This window comes from Podarcis erhardii (genome assembly GCF_964252035.2).
Source record: "Podarcis erhardii genome assembly, chromosome: 13".
NCBI lineage: Eukaryota > Metazoa > Chordata > Lepidosauria > Squamata > Lacertidae > Podarcis > Podarcis erhardii.
The window spans coordinates 31,807,272-31,826,607 of record NC_138502.1 but is presented as its reverse complement, the minus strand read 5'-3'; the positions used below and the strand labels follow the sequence as shown (position 1 = coordinate 31,826,607).

The 19,336-nt window shown below is 45.3% G+C and overlaps 1 protein-coding gene across 6 annotated transcripts; it reads left to right on the top strand.

The window, feature by feature from the left end:
• The first annotated feature begins 3,288 nt into the window (after nucleotides 1-3,288).
• COPZ2 (COPI coat complex subunit zeta 2) lies at nucleotides 3,289-19,266 on the top strand. 6 transcript variants are annotated; one of them, XR_014150408.1, is made up of 11 exons: nucleotides 3,289-3,520; nucleotides 6,348-6,416; nucleotides 7,881-7,962; nucleotides 9,732-9,823; nucleotides 10,315-10,370; nucleotides 11,543-11,620; nucleotides 12,422-12,473; nucleotides 12,613-12,664; nucleotides 15,865-15,903; nucleotides 16,796-16,906; nucleotides 19,202-19,266. XR_014150408.1 is itself a non-coding variant. In XM_081836182.1 (10 exons), exons 1-9 carry the CDS (start codon nucleotides 3,395-3,397, stop codon nucleotides 15,870-15,872), a joined length of 615 nt encoding a protein of 204 aa, XP_081692308.1. In that variant the 5' UTR covers nucleotides 3,289-3,394; the 3' UTR covers nucleotides 15,873-15,903; nucleotides 19,202-19,266. The 6 variants fall into 6 exon arrangements, 2 of the variants coding, with proteins under 2 accessions (XP_081692308.1, XP_081692307.1); XR_014150409.1 differs by having other exon boundaries at nucleotides 3,290-3,520; nucleotides 12,613-12,740; XR_014150407.1 differs by lacking the exon at nucleotides 12,613-12,664.
• The last annotated feature ends 70 nt before the right edge of the window (nucleotides 19,267-19,336 follow it).

Here is a 19,336-nt window from a genome sequence, read left to right as displayed (position 1 = left end):
CTCTCTGTGCAATGTGACATGACCACGAATAATGCATGCTAACTCCTAGACAACTGGTGCAGGAGGTCACTTTCCCTGTTTGACCAGCCAGTGCACACTCATTTGCAGAATGAGAAAGTGTCTGGGAAACTGGTTTGCCCAGTCTTAGCATGAGAATGTGCACCAAAAGACCTGAAAACAGAAACAGGTTAAATCTGGGTGCAAACTAAGAGATTACTGGTAAGTTTTTGCTTAGAGGCATTTGGAAGTTAAAGATGCTGGTATTACTTTAGGTCAGGTGTGCTTTTCTGCTTCCTCTGCCAGGGTAGGGTGTGCCATCCCAGGCAAACTCAGCAACCTCTATCTAGAGGTATTGCTCACCTCCCCTTAAAAGTACATGGTGAAAGTACAGATGAAACCGTTCACCAAGCCCTTAAGGTATTTACACATCTCTGTTTCTTCAGAGCACTTTCCTAAATGCGGCCTCATTTCTTGATAAGGAAAGAAAGGGAGCACAGAGAGACTTAAGATGTGCTCTGTTTAATCTGTGCCACTTGTTCCAGGACCAGGCCCCAGTTGTAATGAGCACTGTGTTGTAAGATCTTTCATCTTCACATAGAAGATGGAGCAAGCTTGCTTTCTCCTGCTCCAGTGGGTAGGACCTGAACCAATGGATTCAAGTTACAAGAAAGGAGATTCCGACTAAACACCAGGAAGAACTTGCCGACAGCAAGAGCTGTTCCACAGTGGAACGGACTCCCTTGGAAAGTGGTGGACTCTCCTTCCTTGGAGGTTTTCAAGCAGTGGCTGGATGGCCACCTGCCATGGATGCTTTAGTTGTGATTCCTGCATTGCAAGGGGTTGGACTAGATGACCCTCAAGATATCCCTTCCAACTCTATAATTCTATGAATCTAAGTGGGGGTGGACTGCATGTTCTCCAGGATCCCTTCCAACTCAGTGGTTCTATGAATCAAAGAGTGAAATCTGGACAGAGAATTATCTGAATAGGCCTGACTAGACCTAGCAAGTACAGTATCTCATTTTTGTTAGGTAAAATAGACACGATATGCTGCCATGGGAACTAAATCGTTGGCTGACTGCTCTCAATAGCTGGCCTTCTGAATGACTAATAAATAACTAAAAGGGCAAGATACCCAGCTGATGTAAACCCAGCCTGATATGATGTAAACCCAGATAGATAGGCGGGGTATAAGTAATAAAATTGTTGTTGTTGTTGTTGTTGTTGTTATAGTTAGGCGTGGAAACTGACACCATTTGAGAGTGCTGACTGGCTCTATGGAGATTGAGTGTGGGAGCAACAGTTTTTTGGACTATGTTGGAATGTTTAAACTGAATTTCCATGTATGCTCAATCTGTAAATTTGTAAATAAATACAGATATTTCAAAATGTGTTCTGCCTCTTGCCTTCCAAAAGCATCGCACCCTCAAAATTCTCACTGCTCACAAAACCAGGGTGCACCTATCACTTGGTTTAAACTAAGTCTTAAATTGACGCTGTCTCTTCAACCAAGTAGTATTTTACTAGTCCTACCAATAAAACTGTGTGTAGTTAGATATTCAGGATTGTCAGTAAATCCCAGATCTGTGTTGCTAGGTTCTGTCAAGACTGTACTTAAAACATGGCAACTTCTGCCTTGGGCCCTGTATGTCTTAAGGTTCTGTCTCTGACTCACCGTATTACTCCAAACTCTGCTCTAACTTGCTGGTTCTGTAACCAGGGAGCCACAGTTTTTCAGCCCACAAAGATGGCAACCTTACTGCCATTAGAAATCAAGAGTGGGACACTAGATGCAGCTGTTTAGGTATGCAAGGCCTGTGTGAGTCCGCCATTGTTTTCTCATAACTATTCTTTTGCCAAACTACAATCAAAATTCAGCAAAGAATCCAACTTAATTAACTGCCCCCTCCCCTCATACACTAATTAAAACCTTTCCACCAGTCTGCTTATCCTTTCAAGACTGGAGATCCTCGACATTTAGAACACTTCTGGTGGGCGTTTAGTATTCCCCTCCACAGAAGCAATTAGTAGTGAAACATCTGGACCCTCTTCAGATGAACTAGGCATCATTAACATGTTATTAAGACGTCCAGACGATGGAGGGGGGGGTGTGCTCCTTGCTTGACTGGAACTGTTCCAAAGATGCAGGGACTGTAGATGGATTGAGAACACAGCTTTAACCTGATGACCCAAATGCTGGAACTAGAATTACAATCTGGTGTTGTGTGTGCAAAGGTACCAGAACTGGATGCAATAAAGCTGCGTCCACACAATTGGTAAATGCAGATCAACACTTGTTCTCTTTGTGTTTGCAACATGTGCTCCAGCATCTGCGGTGTGAGCATCATAAAATGGTAGAAGGGAAGATATATGCCTGTAAATAAGCAGTGGGGATTTTGCCAGAAAGCCGCAATCAGTTATGGATCATGATTGTGTAGTCAAAGGTTTGGAATACCACACCTCCAAGTTTCACAAGAAAACAACTACCATATGGCATCCAAATTTGTACACATTTCAGATTTTAAAAGCCTTGGCACATTGAAACTTCCAAGCTAACCTGAAAATGATTGTGCTGGACATAAGTGACGCTTATAAGAGAAGTTATCTCTGCCTTGAACTCAGAGCATGATTTCAAACAAGTCATTTTATCTCAGCCTCCTCCAATGCAGGGGTAACAGACTGACCTACCTTACAAGGGTGTTGTACAGATTACTAAAATATCCCATGCAAAGCTCTTTGAACGTTCTGGAAGCGTTATGTAAACACAAAATGTCCAAAGCCGCCTCCTTTGCATTCAAATCTATTTCCAGGATTTACAACTAGAGTCCTAAGTGGGCTCAAATTTAGCCCTGATAATAAATATCCACTCTACCAAATAAGGGGAGGAGAGTGGTCTGATGATAATAAATCTGCCAGACCTGTACTTATCCAGAGCCAACAGCCCTGCGCAGTTGCTCTTCTCAAAGCGTTTTGCTCAAAAACTTCCAGGAGGATCATGCATTAAGTTTGCACATAAAATCAGGAGAGAGCAGCGCAATACATAATTTTAAAGTATTTTAAGACACTGCGTGGGTTAAAAATGACGGAGAAACATTTTTACGCTTTCCAAAATTGGTACATCTCTCTTTTCTTTCGAATGAAAGCTGGTTTTCCTATTCTCCCGCAAGAATTATTTCGCAGAGAAAGCCCTCGTTACAAATTGTCACAACTTTGTTGCCGTCGTCGTCGTCGTCCCCCTCATGCGCAGCGCACACATTTTAGGAGAGATCTTTATATGTATTATATTTACTGGGAGCGGTCTGGGGAGGGAGGATGCGGCAGCCCACCCAGTGCCTGAGCGGGGCGGAGCAGCCCAGCTCGGCCGAAGCTCATCTCTGCCGCGGAGCCATCCGAGATGCAAAAGGCAGAGGCCCGGCCACGTCAGCACGACCACTTCGGGGGCGCCGCAAGGGGACGAGGCGGGGAGCGCGCCGCCGGAGTGCCGCTCGGACCCATGGAAATCCCCGCGGGGCTGATGCTGGTACGAGGGCGGGGAAGCAGCGGCGAGGGAAAAGGGGCGGAAGCCGGCCCTTGGGCTAGGCAGCCGCCTCAAGCAGAGGATTTTGGCCATCTCGGAAGGGCAGTCGTTCAATTCATTTCGACGCGTTTGCTCTCCAGCATCTGTGGAACTGTCTGCCGCAGGTGCCCCCAAAGGCGCGGTGCACCTTCATTTGAGTGGGGCGGAGGGGGAGACGCCGCTAGAGGTTGGCGCCTGAGGCTGCAGAAATGTCTAGGGCGGGCCCGCGGTAGGAGCGGGGGGAAATCCGCCACCGAAGCAAATGCCTGCGCGATCAGAAACGGCTCTCCAAACTGCGTTGTACAGTTCATTTTCTGAACTTTACGCACCTCGGTTCCCAAGCGCCGTGTGCGCGCCCGAGGAGTAGGCGACGCGCGTGTTTGCAAACGTCGTCCTAAGAAGGACGGGCACAGGACAAAGCGTCCTCGGCAGGGGCCTAGCTTTTGCTGAAGTGGTAAACATGTGTCTCAGCTGCACCACGTTGGACTGCAAGGGGGGGGGGTCACATGACTGAAGGGGTTACCTATGGGAAACAAAACTCCCCTGCGCCTAGAAAACTAGAACTAAGGGAGAAGGCTTGGAACACAGCCTAGCCTATCTTTCTTCCTGATAGGCTCCTTTTCTGTGTGGGTAGGTGAATCTATTTTTCTTGAGGGTGTACCCACATTCCATCATACCAGCTTCCACTTGAAACTAGTCTAGTCTGGACACCAGTTTACCCCTACTAGTGTTGAAGTAATGTCCAAAGTGAGCTTTCTCCAGGGGGAACCCTTTAACCCAAAAGCAGTATCCAGAGTGAATGATTATGCCACAGACAGGGTGTGACAGTTACTTAAGGAAATATTCCAAAATCCATATTAGGGCAATGCCTTTATTAGACTAAACAAAATATAACAAAGCAGTGTTTAAGCTTTCAAGTTATCCAGGAGTCTTAATCAGGCTAGAATTGTAAACAAAACAGAGGAGAAGAGAATAATTGACCTAAGGGGGAGGCTAATAAATGTATTGCCATAATATGAAATAGGAAATTTTTCTTATAGGCCAAAATGGCTTACATTTGTTTTTTGTTTGGCCCAAGGTATGTGTTTCAGGAGGTCTTAGATCAATGATGAGGAAGCTGAGGGTCTGCAGATGTTGGACTACAACTCCCAGCATCTATGACTGTGGGTTGTGCTGCCTGCGGCTAGCGAGAGTCCAACAACATTAGGAGTGCCTCTGGTTCCTCATCCCAGTCTTCAACTATAAAGTCTTAAGTGGACAGCACATCAAGGAGCACCTCAGAAAAGACATTGCGAATCAGGAAACCCTGGGGAAATGGGGGAGAATTCTAGGTTTTGGGGTCAACAAAGCTAGCGAGATACGATTTATTGTGGAAATAAAAATAATAAAAATAAAAAATTGTCTAGTGCACCTTATAGATCAGCTAAGTTTGTTCTGGTATAAGCTTTCATGTGCATGCACATGATACCGATGATGCTTCAGATACCGATGGACTTACACAGTGCAATCAGCCATACAAAGTTAAAAGAGATGGCACTCAGAATTAGTGGGGTCTCAAAGAAACAGTATTGTGAAAGGGGAAGGGACAGACCCCAGGGAGAGGGAAGCTGGTTCAGCATTCCACATCCAGAATCCTTACTAAAGGAAGATGGAGAAACTCATACGGGATGGGTTTCAGGCAGAGTGGGACCCAAAGGCATGGAGGGAGGCACCTCAGGGGAGCCTGCCATGTAGAATGTGAGGGACCCAAGAAGTCGCTACCATGAAATAGTAGTAACAAGTGGTCCTTAGTAAACAAGCTATGGAAACAATTTACTGTATCTTGAACAAGTTCTGTAGAGAGAACCCAGAGAGACAGGAAGTACCATTTCCTGTTTGGGGAGTGCAAGAAAGAGCTGTGAAGCGCTTGGTAGGCCATAATATATGGCTGCTGGTGGTGGGCTTTGTTGTTTTTGTGTGGGTGTAGACCTACTTTGCAGGGGACGCGGGTGGCGCTGTGGGTAAAACCTCAGCGCCTAGGACTTGCCGATCGCATGGTCGGCGGTTCGAATCCCCGCGGCGGGGTGAGCTCCCGTCGTTCGGTCCCAGCTCCTGCCCACCTAGCAGTTCGAAAGCACCCTTAAGTGCAAGTAGATAAATAGGTACCGCTTTATAGCGGGAAGGTAAACGGCGTTTCTGTGTGCTGTGCTGGTGCAGGCTCGCCAGAGCAGCTTCGTCACGCTGGCCACGTGAACCGGAAGTGTCCTCGGACAGCGCTGGCCCCCGGCCTCTTAAGCAAGATGGGCGTGCAACCCCAGAGTCGGTCACGACTGGTCCGTACGAGCAGGGGTACCTTTACCTTTACCTTTTAGACCTACTTTGCAGAAACACCAGTGAGGTCGGAGATGCACAGAAATTAGTTAGCTAGAAATATGAATGAATGAGGTGCAGTGCCAGTCCAGAGAATGAAAAGATTGAGTGCAGTTGGGAAATCAAAACAATTTTGAACTGTAAGCTTATAGGGGGCAGGGTCCTTTTTTGTATGTATTTTTGCGCTAAGTTCCATATATATTAATGGTGCCATACAAATATTTATTTTTTATTTTTGTAAAACAACTACCCTGCTCTTCAACCAAAAATGCCCATTGATTTAGATATTTAGATATGTTAGCTACATGGTATATGGTACTTGCATTTGTGGTAGTACAAGCTAAATGGGACATTTTCATAGATCTCACTTAATATTTTCTGGCTTTTTAAAAGTACATTCTTATCCCTTCATCTAAGTAAAATTAATTCATTTTGATCCTAGGAACCGTCCCTTTACACTGTCAAGGCAATTTTCATCTTGGACAGCTTTGGGCAGCGACTTTTGGCCAAGGCAGGTACCTCCACCAATTTTTTTAAAGGCTCAGTTCCACTCTGGTAAGACATCAGGTAGAATTATGAACACCATTTTTCAGGTTGGGAATAGATGATCTCTGCTGGGGTGCATTCAGTAGTGGGGGTCAAAGACATGAAAGAAGAAATCCTCCTTTGAGAAGGCCAGAGCAGCTTATCTGAGACTTGCAGCCAATCTCACATCCAGAGAGTTGAGACCTGCTTAATTTGAACAGTGCAGCCGCAGTATGTGTCCTCAGACCATTCTTTGGGGTGGGCCTGTTGACTCCATCCCAGAAATTAAGAATTGCTATGCTGAACAGCAACCAACCAAGTTTGGGGGGGGGGCGGGGAGTGCAAAAGGAGGGCAACATCTGCCTTCTGTTGTTATTTCCTAGCATGAGGTCAGCAAGAGATCCTTATTACCTTGGCTAATTGCCTCAGCTGTACTGGTGCCCCATGTAGCCATCCAATCCTTTTGAAAAGCTACTTTCACTACTTGGGACCAAACACTTTGTGTTCATTGAGTTCCATCAGTTGAGTCTTCGTATCATGGGAATTACTTCCTGTTCTCGTAAATGTGTCCCCATCAATTTCAGCCACTGACTCCACCTTTATGCATTCTGACAGATAATCGTTTTTCACTCTCTGTTCATCACTGATGTGAGGGATGAAGGGCCTGTGGACCTCTAGATGTCACTGAACACAGCTCCTATCATCCCTGACTATTAGCCACACTAAGGGCCACATGTTCCCCATGCCTAATGTACACATTACTCATTCTTGAGAGAGAAACCATAGAGTGCAGGAGCGAGAGCATGAAAGACTGTTAAAACTGTTGAGAGAGAAAGCAGAGTATGAAGGCTAGAGTGGCAAGAGATCCATGACCAGTCTCTCTCTCGCTCTCTCTCACCTTCACTCCCTCTCCCTCCAACCCAGAGATAAAGGGAAGATTCCAGAGGTGGGAGCTTCCAAGAAATTTGAGGGCCCAACTCTGATGTAGTCCAACATTTTGTTTACACCAACAGCCAGCCAAGTGTTTCTGAGCGCTCACAGGTGGGCCAAGAAGTTAATAGCATCCCCTTGTTTATTCCTAGCATTTGGTGCTTGGAGACAGATTGTCTCTGAATATGGAAGTTCCATTTAGCTATCATGCCTGATAGCTATTGCTATATCTATTGCTCAGGAGCACTGTTCTCTAACAGGCTTTTACCAATTTTCACATTGAGGGGATTTTCATTTTCAGTGAACATGAATGTTGTGGGATCTCCAGCTCCCATCAATCCTAGCCAGCACATCCAGTGATCATGGATGTTGGAATTTGTACTCCAGTAACAGCTGGAAGACCACAGGTTCCCAATCCCTGCTCTAAAGTCTGGATAGAGGTGATTCTTATTTGTTAGCCATTCCCTACTCCTATGCTGCCTCATCCTTATTTTGAGCCTCTTGTTCTGGCTGTCCACAGTATTATGATGACACCTTTCCATCTATGAAGGAACAGAAGAGTTTCGAAAGGAATGTCTTCAACAAGACCCACAAGACTGACAGTGAGTATGTGGCCATTAAAGTATAGACAAACAACCAGCAGCTTCTAGTACCACCAAGTACTCAACCATAAATTTCCTTGGCTCTTCTCCTTCCCTTGAGAAACAGAGACCATATCTGCACTGTACATTTAACGCAGTATCATGTCACTTTAAACAGGCCCCCAAAAGAATTCTGGGAAGTGTAGTTTGTTAAATGGGCTGAGAGTTGTTATAAAGGTAAAGGGACCCCTGACCATTATGTCCAGTCGTGGCCGACTCTGGGGTTGCAGTGCTCATCTTCCTTTATTGGCCAAGGGAGCTGGCGTACAGCTTCCGGGTCATGTGGCCAGCATGACTAAGCCACTTCTGGCGAACCAGAGCAGTGCACGGAAACGCCATTTACCTTCCCGCTGGAGCGGTACCTATTTATCTACTTGCACTCTGACATGCTTTCAAACTGCTAGGTTGGCAGGAGCAGAGACCGAGCAACGGGAGCTCACCCCGCAGGGGATGCGGGGATTCGAACCGCCAACCTTCTGATCGGCAAGTCCTAGGCTCAGTGGTTTAACCAACAGCACCACCTGCGTCCCTGAGAGTTGTTAGAAGACTCCTATTCCCTTCATGGAGCTACAGTTCCCAAAGTGGTTTAACAATCAGTCTTTCTTATTAGGGAACTCTGGGAACTATAGCTCTGTGAGGGGAATAGGGGACTCTCCATACCCTTTAAAATATTACAGCTCCCAGGATATGTTGAGAAAAGCCATGACTGTTTAAAGTGGTATGATATTGCTTTAAATGTATACTGCAGGTGGGACCAGAAATATTTCCGTCAACCAATAGTGAAAAGAGACACTTGGAGTGACAAAGGGACAGGTGATGGCAATGTGGAGTGGTCCAGCAACTGGCCTAAGTGATGGAGAGAGATCAAGAGGAGGACACATTGCAGAAGGTTTTTTCTGCACCACGGAGGAGGAGGAGGAGGAGGAGGAGGAGGAGGAGGAGGAGGAGGAGTATGGGGTGAATTTGGCCTGCACACCTAAAGCAAATTTAGTTGCTGGTTAGGAGACATATTTACCCCAAGACAAATCCACTCCACTGGTTTGCATTTCACATAGGTACTCCTGTAGAAATGTTAGCCATTATCTGGAGAGGAATAAGCAGTCTTTAAAAAATAAAATAAAAACCTGCCACTTAGAAGATGTTATGCCAAGCACAGATCTTGTATGCTCTAACTGTTAGAAACCTGTGTGTGTTGGACAAGGTGTTTGCCTTATCTGCAGTCGGACGTTGGTGGGCCTCCTTTTGGTCCCTAACTCTGCCATGCCACACTGTTCTGGGTGCAGTCAAGAGAAAACCCCTTCAGCTCTGGGACAGCCTGGCACATGCTTTTAAAGGTAAACAAGCTCCATCTCAGTCAGATGGAGCCCATCACAAAAGACCTGGCTGACTCAGATTCCATCCATTTACAACTGCAGCATGGGTAGAATTAAGTTGTTAGAAATCATAAAAAATAAATCAGAAATAAGGTCACCAGTCCACAAGCAAATGAGGCAGGGCCTGATAGAGTTGTAAGGTTCTCGAAGGTGGGATAGCTCAGTTGGTAGAGCATTAGACTCTTAATCTCACGGTTGTGGGTTTGTGCCCCACACTGAGCGAAAGATTCCTGCATTTTAACATTGGGGGTTAGACTAGATGCCCCTCGTGGTCCCTTCCAACAATACAATTCTATGATTCTAAGAGCTTTCCCGCTTCTCTCTCTAAACATCATTTCTCTTTCTTGTTTTCCTCAGGTGAGATTGCTTTTTTGGAAGGTCTGACTATTGTCTATAAAAGCAGCATTGATCTTTTCTTTTATGTAGTGGGAAGCCCCCATGAGAATGAGGTAAATACTTTTTTTTTTAGCCAGCAGGTAAATGAGCTAAATAGTGACTTATGTAGCCTTAAGTGATATCCTGTACTTCTTATTTTGTGGTTTCATTGCCTTTCATTTCTGTTCCTCCCCCTCCCCAAATGTTGAACGGAAAACAGTTATAGGTAGAAACCACGAGGAGAAGGGTTCTAATTAAACTTACACATGACTTTACGAATGGACAGGACTCTGAGTAAAGATTGCACAAAGTCATCACATTGCCTAGTAATAGTGCTATGTTACATGTTGTGTAGAATCACCGTTTGCTTCTGTTCTCAGCTAATTTCAGAAAAACAAAGCTACTTCAAAGCTTTGGGGCCCCTATGTGGAAACAACCTATGTCCTGGCTGCTCTGTATGTTTCCTAGTAGATGGTCAGGGAGAAATACAGTACATGTTTAAAAGATCACTTGATTTTGTTTTTGTTGACGTGAGTCTTCCTTTCTTGGCCCCACTTTTTAATAGCTGATGTTGATGTCCGTTCTCACCTGTCTCTTTGAATCTCTCAACCATATGCTGCGGTGAGTATCATCATTAATCCCAGTGGAAATCATTGAGATTCTCACAAAGTGGAGGGGATGAAATAAATAATCGCTCTGACCTGTTGCCCAAAGATAGTATGTGTGGCCATGTGCTTGTAATCCAGATCATAGGTAAAGGTAAAGGGACCCCTGACCATTAGGTCCAGTCATGACCGACTCTGGGGTTGCGGCGCTCATCTCGCTTTATTGGCCGAGGGAGCCGGCATACAGCTTCCGGGTCATGTGGCCAGCATGACTAAGCCGCTTCTGGCGAACCAGAGCAGCGCACGGAAATGCCATTTACCTTCCCGCCGGAGTGGTACCTATTTATCTACTTGCACTTTGACATGCTTTCGAACTGCTAGGTTGGCAGGAGCAGGGACTGAGTAACAGGAGCTCACCCCATCGCGGGGATTCAAACCGCTGACCTTCTGATCGGCAAGTCCTAGGCTCTGTGTTTTAACCCACAGAGCCACCAGCGTCCCCAATCCAGATCATAGTTTGGTACAAAACAGAGGATGGGCGTATTGTAGAGAAGTGTAGGTGTAGAGCAAAGAACATAAGATGGCTCGAAGCAAGTGAAGCTGCATGCTACAGGGAATGGCAAAACACTGAGAATTTCTCAGTGGATTGTGTCTATTGCAATAGCAGATTAACAGTATCTCCAAGCCCAAAGTATCTTCTGCTATCCAGAAAAGCTTTTATTCCCCTTGAGTTATAGGGTATTTTAATGGACTGTCTCCTCAAATACCAAGAAACTGATAGCAAGAATCTGCATCTGTGACTGTTTTCTAGGTGCCCTGTTATCAAATGTGAAGTTAGTGACAATGAAGGAGAGAGCCTTTTCAGTAGTGGCACCCTGCCCATGGAATGCTGACCTTAAGGAGGCTTGCGTACCATCCATTTTGCTATCATTTGGGCAGCACTCCTTTTTATTGTCCGAATACAACAAGAAGCTCTGCCCCTTTGCAGAACTCTCACCATCCTGGTTGTTCTCCTTCTGGCACACTCCAGTTTGTCAAGGTCCTCCTTTAAAATATGGCACCCAAAACTGGACACAGTTCCCCAGATGTGGCTTGACCAGCACAGAAATGACTCCTAAACTAGTTTAAATCTAGTAGTGTAGATATGTTCCTGGTGCTCATAGTTGCCTTGTGTTGTCTTGTATCTAGAAAGAATGTGGAGAAGCGAACCCTGATGGAAAACATGGATGGGGTGTTCCTTGTGGTGGATGAGATCGTTGATGGCGGGTGAGATCATGTGGAAGGGGAGAAAAGGGAAATGAATTAATTTGGCAGATCTCAGCAAGCTGGCTCGTGTCACCTTGTTTTAAATCTGGAGTTAAAAGGATCTGCCATAGCTCATCCAACTCACTGAGATTCAAACACTAGCTGAGTACCTAAATCACATTAAGGAATCCAGTTAAAATGTAAACACAAGTAACAAAATGTGAGCTCAATTAATTCATGTTTTACAAACAACCCATTAGATGTGTTTTCTCCTACTTTTTGAACTAGTAAGAGACTCGCAATTAAAGGTAATTTCTCCTTTTCAAAAGGCAGAATTGCAGTTGATGCATTGCTCCATTGCTTGAGGGAAATGAAATGAAAAAGGTTTCACAAAATACCAGGAGGAAGGGAGGAACTTTGTGGGAGTTACTACTTTTGTTTTTAAAGGCTCTCATAAATGTTCTTATACTTCCATGGTGCAGCTTAGGGAGAGATCAGATATAAAATGAGAACAGGGCTTTAGAAAACAGCAGCACATAAAATAAATGTCGCCAAATGGCACAAGGAATGCCATGGTCCTGTTCATCACTGACAACAGCCAGTAAGCTGCAGCCACAATTGCACAAACTGTTTCTTAAAAGAAATGCAGTGTGTGGCAACAAAACGTTGCATTTGGATCAGTAGTGTAAAGTGCTTTAGAATCGCTTCCCCAAATTCTTCTGGATTCCTCGCAACAGCTGCATAACAACTGCATAGTTCTTGCCAGAGACACAGATCAAAATCTCCCTTCCCAAGATGTTTCATTTCTCTTCTCCATTTTAGTGTGATTTTGGAAAGTGATGCCCAGCAAGTCATCCAGAAGCTGAATTTTAGGGTAAGTGGTCCGGTCCTTCCTTCCTTCCTTCCTTCCTTCCTTCCTTCCTTCCTTCCTTCCTTCCTTCCTTCCTGTAAATATTCTCTCATCTCTGCACTTTATTCCCTTGCTCATCTCCCTGAACCTCTTTCCACCTCAGACGATCCCGGAACCTGCAGCTTATGGCTTTGTTCTCTTTGATTACATCACGGGTAACTCCGAATACAATGAAATTTTGCCCGAGAGGCTCTACAAATAGCGAACTGTTCTTGCAAACAGGATCCAGGAGTAAGACTTGACTTCCTTCTAAGCACGTCGCTCTAATGCAGCATGGCAGCTGGCTGGGTTAAAATCATCCTGCTTCCTTTATCCCCCATTCCAAATCGTCTGCAGAGATTTTCTCTCTCCTTTCTACCTGTCTGGCTTTTCCCACACCTCTAGACCCTTTTGGGGGCTGTGGCTAAAACTAGCTTGTGTGCATGTAGGAATGGAGGGGGGCACAATTTCAAGAAAGCAAAAAAAGCCCAGATACTGTAAAGCCCTAGACATTTTGATCTCATGGTACCATTTAGGCCAGAACCTGTGTAAAGCCAGCACTCGCGCATCTCTGGCCAGCTTGTATCGAGTGGCTGTTGTTATAAACACACACACACACAATGGTTCTATGAGATTGTATGTTGTTGGCAGAAAGGAGGTGGCTGGGTAAAGAAGCAGGAAGCAAAGGTAGCCAAGGAGATGCAAAAGAGACTGAATCTGCTATAGGGCACAAACAAAACCTTTGTATTACCAGTGGTTGGTTGCTTCCTTGCCTCCCAGGAATGCAACTTTTTATTATATTTATTTTACAAGAGGATTTCTGAACTGCCAATTCGTTAAAAAAAAAGAGTATACAGTAAAATCATTAAAACATAAAATTTCAAAGTAAATTAAGAAACGACCAACACTGCATCAAATTAATTCTCTAAAGAGGCTTGTGGAAAGAGAAATGTCTCCAGCAGGCAGCAGGACAATAGGATTGTGGGTGCCTTCCATTGCAGACATGGCAAACTTTTTGCAATTAAGGGAAGAGAAAATGGTACAATTTTATTGCATTTTATGTAAGTGTCCTGCTGCGAAGGGGTTGCTCCTGTCTTTCATCCCATGAGGATGCGGGTGGAGGGATGCTATAATTAAAGCTAAATAAATGATTTTTAATAAGTGGCCAGAGGGGTAGCCTATATTTGTATAGGATGAGTCAGCCGCAATACACATGCAGCATGTGTGTGCCTGGTATGATGTGGTATGTGTGAGCTTCTAAGCATGCTGTGTCAACAGCAGTATTAAACTATGTTCCCACTTCATCAGAATATGCACAAACTCCCCCCATATTTGGGTTTCCTTTTCAAGTGTGGTTTTTTTTTTTTTAAGGAGGACATGAGCTTGCTGCATGGACAACTCTTTGAGTGTAACAATGCTCTCGATGTTAAATATTGCTGCTATTCCTATGGTTTTGCTCCTGTGATGGGAAAGAGGATTGGGAGAGGAGATGTAATATCAGTAGCCTGGCTTCCAAGCCTTAAGGGCTCTTGCAGAACTATCTCTGCATGTGTTGTACCCACCTCCAGAAGCTATGGGGGTGATTCTGTTTACGGCCTGCTTCACACAGGAGCCTGGTGGTGAAAAGCTCCTGAGTGACTGTGGCTGGTAACAGACCCAAGAACAGCTAAAGGAATTAGGCACAGGAGGAGCCAAGTCAGAGGAATGGTCCATTTAGTTCAGCGTTGTCCACAGTGCGTGGTTGCATATCTCCCATGGTGTCAGACAGAATCTTTACCTAGGGATGCTGGGACAGTGAATAGGGTCTTGCACCGAGTTAAAAGCCACCTCTTCCTACCCTCTCTCAGTGCCACCATTGCCACCACTTGCCTGCTGGCTGAGGCATCGATGGAGGGAGAATAATCAAGCAGGAAGCAATGAGGTCCAATGTACACCGCTTTAGCTGCACATTGAATTTTATTTGCCATGTTACCCTATTGGCCCGAATATAAGCCACACCCGCAAATAAGCCACACCTTAAAAATTTGGCAGCTTGGGGGAGGATTGGGAGCCGTGGACAGGATGGGTGCCCGTGCTCTCGGGCTGCTTCCTCGGCGGGGGGAGGGGGGGTGAGCCACACTGCTTTGCCAGCAGCATAAGGTTGCAAATATAAGCCACACTTTAACGTTTCACGATTTGAACTTGGAAAAAAATGTGGCTTATATTCAGGCCAATACGGTATTGTCCATTTGGAAAAGACCTTTTGGGATTCTTCACGGTCTGTCTAATTGGAATTTTCCCATCTTGAATAATTTGAAGTTGTCTGAAAATTTTGCACTACCTCACGGCTTCCTTCCACCTCCAGATCATTTATGAGTGTTAAAACACCGCTATTCCCAATGCAATGTGAAGATTCCCTCCCATGTGAAAAGTAGCCATTTATTACTTCCACCTTCTCCTTGTTCTTTAATCCACTACTGACCTGTCAAAGGACCTGTCCTATTATCTGGTGACCACTAAGGACCAATCTAGACGAAGAAACCATTCACAGAATTATCAGCTGTGCGAATGGCTTTTAAAAAACAAACTGCAGGCTCATGAGGCCTGATCTAGATCAGGAATCTGGTGTGGGAATTTGGGAGGGGGGCTGCACTTGCTGTTGTTATGGAAGAAAAGCTCCCATTCATGCTCCCTTCCCATTCACTACAAAGAGCAGGCATTTGATCTGGATTGGGACTGCAGAAGGGGGGAAAGGGTTAAAGCCTACCTTAACACCCACCCCCACACCCCTGCCAGGAGCCTAATCCAGATTGTGGGGGAGTGGGCTTTTTTAAAAGTCATGCACACCATTGATAATTCTCTGAATTGTGTTGCATCCAGTTTGTCCGTAAATTTAGTTAGGATACAATCCCATGGTCCCTGCAAAGTCATCCTAGGGGCCGTAGGATAGAACAAAACAAATCCCTCTTTCTGCCTGCAAAGAAGGAGATCTGCCCTCACAAGCCTCCCAGTTACAGGTGCAGAAACTTTGCAGCCCTTGTTGCTCTGCTGTCAGAGGTAACAGCAAAGGGGGGCAGGTAGAGTGAAAAACACTATACTTTGCCCCCTCAAGCCATCACCTACCCACCTTTTGTCCTGGCCAGTGCAAGACCGGATGAGTTTTTCCCCATCTCGGTTTCTGAATTAGTTCTTCAAGAGATCTCCCTGAAAAAAGCTGCCTGGGTTGGCCTGGGTGTATCTCTCCCAACATTTTATTCTTAAATTTTGTCATAATGGTCTTTAGCTGCTCAATTTCTTGCATGTGGTATATTTAAAGGAAATGTCATTGTTTGTGTCTTCAGGATTTTGCTCTTCAGATCCCCTTAAATTTCCTCACCTTTCCCCTGCCTGTTTTTAGGTGGATGACAGCTCTTTATCTGAACACAGTGTCACTCAGGTGAGTCTACTCTGGAGTTTCTCTTACGTGCAGGTACCCTGCTCTCAGCTGGCGGTGTCGTCGTGCGGATTAGTTAGACAAGTGGGATCCGCAACAGAATGTTGCAGTGCAGAGTGCAGCGCTTCAGGATTCCAGCTACTCCCTGCTCCATCCCAACTTCCTCCTTGTTTTCCCTTCCTCCCCCAACAAAAACTTAAGTGTGCTCAGTGTCTAGAAATTGTTCTAAGATCGTTTTGTGGGGACCCCTCTTTGGTTCCAACCCCCAAGGTTTTTCTGTGTTTCTGAAAATATTTGGGTATCCCCAAGCCTGCCTATACCTATCCTCTCGTGCATGGGCAGTGTATTTTGACTATATAAGGATTTGCACTCAGATAATGAGTTTGTTAGTAGCATGTTAGATGTGTGCCATCTTACATGCTACTAACAGTTATGGATATTGTCTGTGTGGTACACAATATTTTCCCACAGACATGCATGCCCTCTCCCCCAGCGAAGCATATCCTTGCCTTTGCAAACATGCAATTAAAACTCTGCTGGGGAAATTTCTGCTGGGAGAGCTTCAGTACCCAGTCTGCCCGGAAGCAGCTTTTCTTTCTTAAAATTGGCATTGGGACTCTACCTCATGTGTTTGCACAGAGTGCTTGCATGACATCAGCATGTGGCCATAGAGGTGTGTATGTGAGAGAGGGAGGGGAGAGTGTGTACAGGATACAGAGCACAAAGTGAGAGACTGCGCTGTTTTCTCTTCCCACAAACCGGAAAGCAGCTTCCTGAAACCAGACCCTGTTCAGCCAAACAAGAGGCTGAAAAATGTTGGTAATATTGGCAGCGATTCTGCTCCACCTCCCCTAAGGTTTCTTATCCCCCCATCTCACTAGCTATCTCCTTACAGGCCGTCTTCTCCAAGTTAATCCTGATGGCATAGACCAAGAGGACAGGGGGTGGGTCCCTGGCAGGTCTTCTAACACCGTACTAACTGCCTCTTCTTATCTGCTGCCTTAGAGTAAGTAGTTGGCAACATAAACCCCTCGAGTCTGCGCTGCTGCTTTCGCCTGTGAAAATATATCCCATTTTAACCCAGTTGCTCCGATCCATAGAACAAGAACCATTGCCTAAAAAACGACCTGCGTAATCAATGCTCGAATATCCCAATGAGTTGACGTTCGCAGTTCTGCGGACCAGGAGACAGGTCCTCAAAACTGGGGTGGGAAGGGGGAGATAGAAGAGCGTGGTATAATGTTTGAGCCTACTCACTGTTTGAATGTTACTTTTTCGTGGCTGCTCTTGCCAATTCTAACTGATATGCGGCTATTTCCTTCAGCATTTTTTTACATCTCCCAATTCTCTGTGGCATATTAGGGGTATACTCAATTTTGTCAATTTAATTTTTTCACGGTGAAAGAGTCTTGGTGGGAATTTTCACTTGCTTAACTATTCCACACGCTGCTCATTGCCTGTTTGAACTTGCTTGTTTTCCTTGTCTGTAGCTTTTGACACCAGCCAACCAAGGATCGCATAGGTAGTGTGAGGCCATCAGGTTTCATGCAGGAATGGCTGCATGACAGCTTCACAAAGCCAAATCAGAATGAAGGCAGAGAGTTCTGCTTTCACTCTGAATAGGCTCCCTGATGATACTGTATAGGCCATCAGATTATGCTAAGTGATGATACTAAGCAAGAATGAACGGCGATGCTTTCTGCCTTCACTCCGAATGAGAGATCATTTTGGCTGTGTTTTGCAGTCCCTCCTGAAAAATTGTCGAAATGGGAGAATACAATTTGTAGCTTGACAACTTTTTTGTGTGAAATATGCCTCTACCATCTTACAACATACATGTACCCTACAGATCTATATGGGCTTTATCTAGTTTGACAATCGTGGGTTGTAGTTTGATTCGAATGCTAAGAATTCTTCATTAGAGATTTGCAGCTTTCTGCACAGGACTACATCCCCCAAGATTCCTTAGAACGAGGGAATGAATATTAAGACAGTTTAAATCTGTATTAGCCTATAGGGCACACTTGCAGTCAGCTGCACCATTTTGCATAACTAGCTCCGTGGGGCCACATGTTGCCTAGCAACTGCAAGCACACTTCTCATAGATCTAGCGTCATACCTGGGGAGAAAGTCGAGGAGGGGGTCAGGGGAGAGGGGCTGGCACTAAGGGACACATTACAGTGAGGGACAGAGGACATGCTGGGGCCCAATATCCCCTTTGTCCACAATGGGGAAACTAAAGGGCATCACACATAAATGCTTGGCATATCTCTATATGCACCAATGTTTGCTTAAACATTGTGATCAGATTACTGTGGACATGATAGTTCATCTTTTTTAAACAGAGGGAGAACTCAGATAGAGTTGGGAAGTCCTTAGCATCCAGTTGCCCGGGCCACCACAAACTTTTGTGTCTGTCCTAGAGCCTGATTTTGCATTCACTGATCACCCCTTCTTCATCTAAAAGACACACCTGCCCCCTGGTGTTCAGCTAGTTAGGTTGAGACCCTCCCCAAGATTTGATTCCTTTAGAATGTTCATCTGGATTTAGCTCCCAGAGCTGCTTTTTTTTTTTTTTAATGGCAGCGGCAGATGTGACACCAGACTAACAAACATCAGCATGCCTCTTGAGTACGTGAAGAGTGCCTTTTCCATGGCTTTGTATAACTGCAATTGGCAGCTGCATATTCAGGACTGGAGGAAGATCTTCCACGTCAAGAGAAATGACTCCCAGTAGGAATGGGGAATTGGACTCCAACTCCCACCAGCCCCAGCCAGTGTGGCCAACACAAAGCAAGTTGCAGTCCAACAACACCTGAAGGGCCACATGTTTTCCTGATTTACAGGGTGGTTTGAACCACAGCATCTGCTGGTTGTCTTGCATCTACATTGTGCATCTTGTTGACCGGGATTATTAGAACACATGTTCCACAATGCATGGCTTTCTGTTTGAGAGATGCTGTGTTTTGGGTGATTTGGGTAGGGGATGTGTTTTGAGGGTGGTAGTGCTGGGTGGTCCTGCCTCATAGGGTCACATTTGGTCCGGTGATCTTTTGGCTCCTGTGAATTTATTTCTGGGCTTGCTCTTTGTTAACCATCTCCCAAGATAAGCTTGTAAAGATGCAAAGAAATGCAAACAACAGATCCCTTTAGTTTCAACTTCAGAATGGCTAATTGTATTGCCCCAATGCAGGGCCTACAGATTCCCCATCCCTTTGGCCTAGCCTGTTTGGAAAACACTGGAGACAGAAGCAATTAATTGTTCTCATTTTCTCTCTCTTCCCCCCCAACTTGTTCATAGGTTCTGCAGTCTGCCAAAGAACAAATTAAGTGGTCCTTATTAAAATAAAGTCACCCACAGCAAAAGACACGGCGTTGGAGAGTTTTGTTTTTACACTTTCTCACATTGCTCTGTTCTTGTGAGCCCTTCCCATTT